Genomic DNA, 2,865 nt, shown 5'->3' on the forward strand with positions numbered 1-2,865 from the left:
CTTGTTGTTTGTGGTCTATGCCGCGATGCTTTGGAGCTCTTCTTTTTTTAATTAAACAGAGGTGGGTATTCAGTGTATTGGTGCATAACAACTGGTTTCCTGATGTTTATTTACACCATTTAATCAAAATAATCTTCCTTGAAAATAATGTAACTTTTGACATGAAATGTGAAATGGGGAAATTTCAAGCAGCACAAGTATTTAGAGTTCAGATATCAAAATTCAAGACATTTTTAAGGCTTTTTAAAACCCTGCGGGAACCCTGTGATTCAGTCGCCATTTTTCCACGATACAACTAATGCCCGATTTTCCCATTTTGGGACCAGACAACGTTAGGAAGAAATGATTGGTCCGAGAATCTGTCAATCAAACGCTTTGAATGTTTGAGGTGGGGCCAGGAGGCACCACATGCTTTTACTGGCCAGTTTAAAACTTGAATAACTTGCAATTAAAAAAAAATAAATAAATAAAAAATTTTGGTTTAGCAAGAATATGTAAAAAGAAAAAAAAGACACCAGATCAAGAATGGTTACTCTGATAAACAGAATAACTGAGTGATAGCTGTTTATTTTTTTTCAATAGGAGGCTATGGGTTTTTGGCTTTCTAGGACATGCTTTCCAGCTCCAGTTCTCTCTATGTACAGTCTATGGTATTAGCCATTGCCTGTATCTGAGAACTGGACTGAGCAAGTGTGACGTCACCCATCAAAAAATTATTAATTTTCCACTCCAACGAAATAAAGTCAATCCAGTCACCATTTTTTTGCAGACATTGGGGAGAAATGATGGTAACCGGCGACCAGTTTGGAATCGGTCTGAGTCAATGTTTCTATGGTAACCACCCTCGCTAATCAGAAATTAGCTTACCATTTGAAAGTGGGCTACAAGAAAATCTATCAAACGGGAACGAGACAACATACTATGTTTGAGGCATCTGATTGACCACTTTATAAGACGAAAGACACAATATCATGGAGAGACTAGAATTAGCGAGAATTGAGTAATAGCTGTTTATTTCTCGATAGAAGTCTATAGGATACTGACTTCTTGGAACTGGAGGGCACTTCCTGTTTGGAAAGTGAACTCAGTCCAGTTCTCATATACAGTCAATGGTGCTTTGCACATTTATTAGGGTTCTTGGGCCAGCTGGATTTGACTTTCTTTTAAGGATATTATACAAAATGAGCGTTTTGTGGCAAAAATTAAGGTCCAAACACTATGTACTACTTCAATAGAATGTACCAATTCTCCAATAGTCCTGTTGGAACATGTGATTTTGCAGTGTATTATAAAAACTAGGTTCCTTTTGACGTTTTTTTTTATCAAGTCCATCAGCGCAAAAACGCTTCAAACACAGCCATGACGTCACCGCACGTCAGCCTTCAGGAGGGATGAATGATTTTTCTGGTGAACCGGTGGTGGGTGAACTGTGGTCGGGGCCCTGCACGCTTCCTCTCAGAGGGAGAGGGGGGGAATCCACAGAGGCGCGCACGCGAATCAAGTCACGAGAAAGAGCGGTGTGATGAGGTTCACTGATGTGGGGTTTCGCTGTCTCCGCGTGCCCGCCTCCACCACACACGCCAAACACGGTTTTATGCAAATGTTTGGGGATTTGATGATTTAAAAAAAAAAAGGAGACCTGAGCTGTTCAGGCGCGAGGAAAAGTACTCAAACTCTACATTTTCAACACAATTTATTCATTAAAACTGTTACCAAACTATATAATCCCTAAAAACATAGAGTAAATAAAAATTCAAATCAGAAATCGCGATTATTATCATGTTTTAGTATCACTTTTACTCGATTTCAAGAAGCGCGGAGGAATACAGCGCGGTTATTAGGCTGTGGACTTACGTTTTCTGGACGGGCTTCTTCCGCTTCTTCGCCGCGTACATGGCGGTGCCGGACAGCATGGCGATAAAAGTCAACCAAAGTCTCCCCTCTCCTCAAAAATGAAACAAACTCAAAAGTTTCTTCGAGGTATCGAACCCAGACGCCGTCGGGACACTCACATTACCGGAAAACACGCGGGAAGTGGGGCGTTTAGAAATCCCATCTGCCGCTGCTTCTTCACGTCTCGTATTTACAAAAAAAGAAAAAAATGACGTCTTGTTTTTTTTCCGACAAAACAAACCGAATAACTTCGTCGAAGGGTTCCGTATTCCAGTAGTGACTTTCTGTACTTTAACAACTAAAAGTGTCGGTAAAAATCCTCTGTGAAGTTGATATTTTTTTATTTTTTCCTCTTCTTCTCTCTGTGGCTTCGCGTAACCCCGGTTGTGATTTGACAGAGCCGTTGCTGCCTCGGCGCGTTCCTGTCGCGGTTTCACCGTGTACTGTATGTGTGTCAATGGCCCGCGAGGGCGGAAATATTTAAGGTGGAGCGAATGTAGGCCAAAAGAGAAAGGGAGGCAAGGCGGCGAGCAGGGGTTTAAACTGGGACGACCTTAAGAAGGTCATGTCTTTCCTGTGGCGCTTAAACAAGGTTTACTGTAACTTTGGAGGGTTTAACTAACATTAAAAACGATATACTATTACTTAGTTATATTTTTAAGCATAAAATGTCATTATTTTCGTTGATAAATTCTTTAAAATTGTGATAAATATTCCTACATGATCAGATTCGCACAATTTTGAGTTAATGAGTCAATATTTATGTTGTTAAGCTGTTATAAACGAAAAGCTAATAGCATTCTACGGTAAGCAAAAAGGGTCACTTTTTTACTAAGTCAAAAGTTAACTTAACTCCCTAACTACGTAATTTAATTTTAAAAAAAGTACTTACTTTTTGTTTTTGTGAAGCGCAAATATGACGTCACATATTTATGAGCCACTATGTTCTGATAATTATATTGATTTTTAAAA

General features: G+C 39.5%; 1 protein-coding gene across 1 annotated transcript in view; it reads right to left on the reverse strand.

The window, feature by feature from the left end:
• Positions 1-2,568, reverse strand: part of LOC112156658 (aryl hydrocarbon receptor) — a 61,824-nt gene extending 59,256 nt beyond the window's left edge. Inside the window, exon 1 of the mRNA XM_024288918.2 lies at positions 1,855-2,568. Coding sequence (XP_024144686.1) covers positions 1,855-1,913 — 59 coding nt within the window. The 5' untranslated portion in view covers positions 1,914-2,568. The remainder of the gene's footprint in view (positions 1-1,854) is intronic.
• Between the last annotated feature and the right edge of the window lie 297 nt (positions 2,569-2,865).

The sequence above is a fragment of the Oryzias melastigma genome, linkage group LG2 (genome assembly GCF_002922805.2).
Source record: "Oryzias melastigma strain HK-1 linkage group LG2, ASM292280v2, whole genome shotgun sequence".
In the NCBI taxonomy this organism is placed as follows: domain Eukaryota; kingdom Metazoa; phylum Chordata; class Actinopteri; order Beloniformes; family Adrianichthyidae; genus Oryzias; species Oryzias melastigma.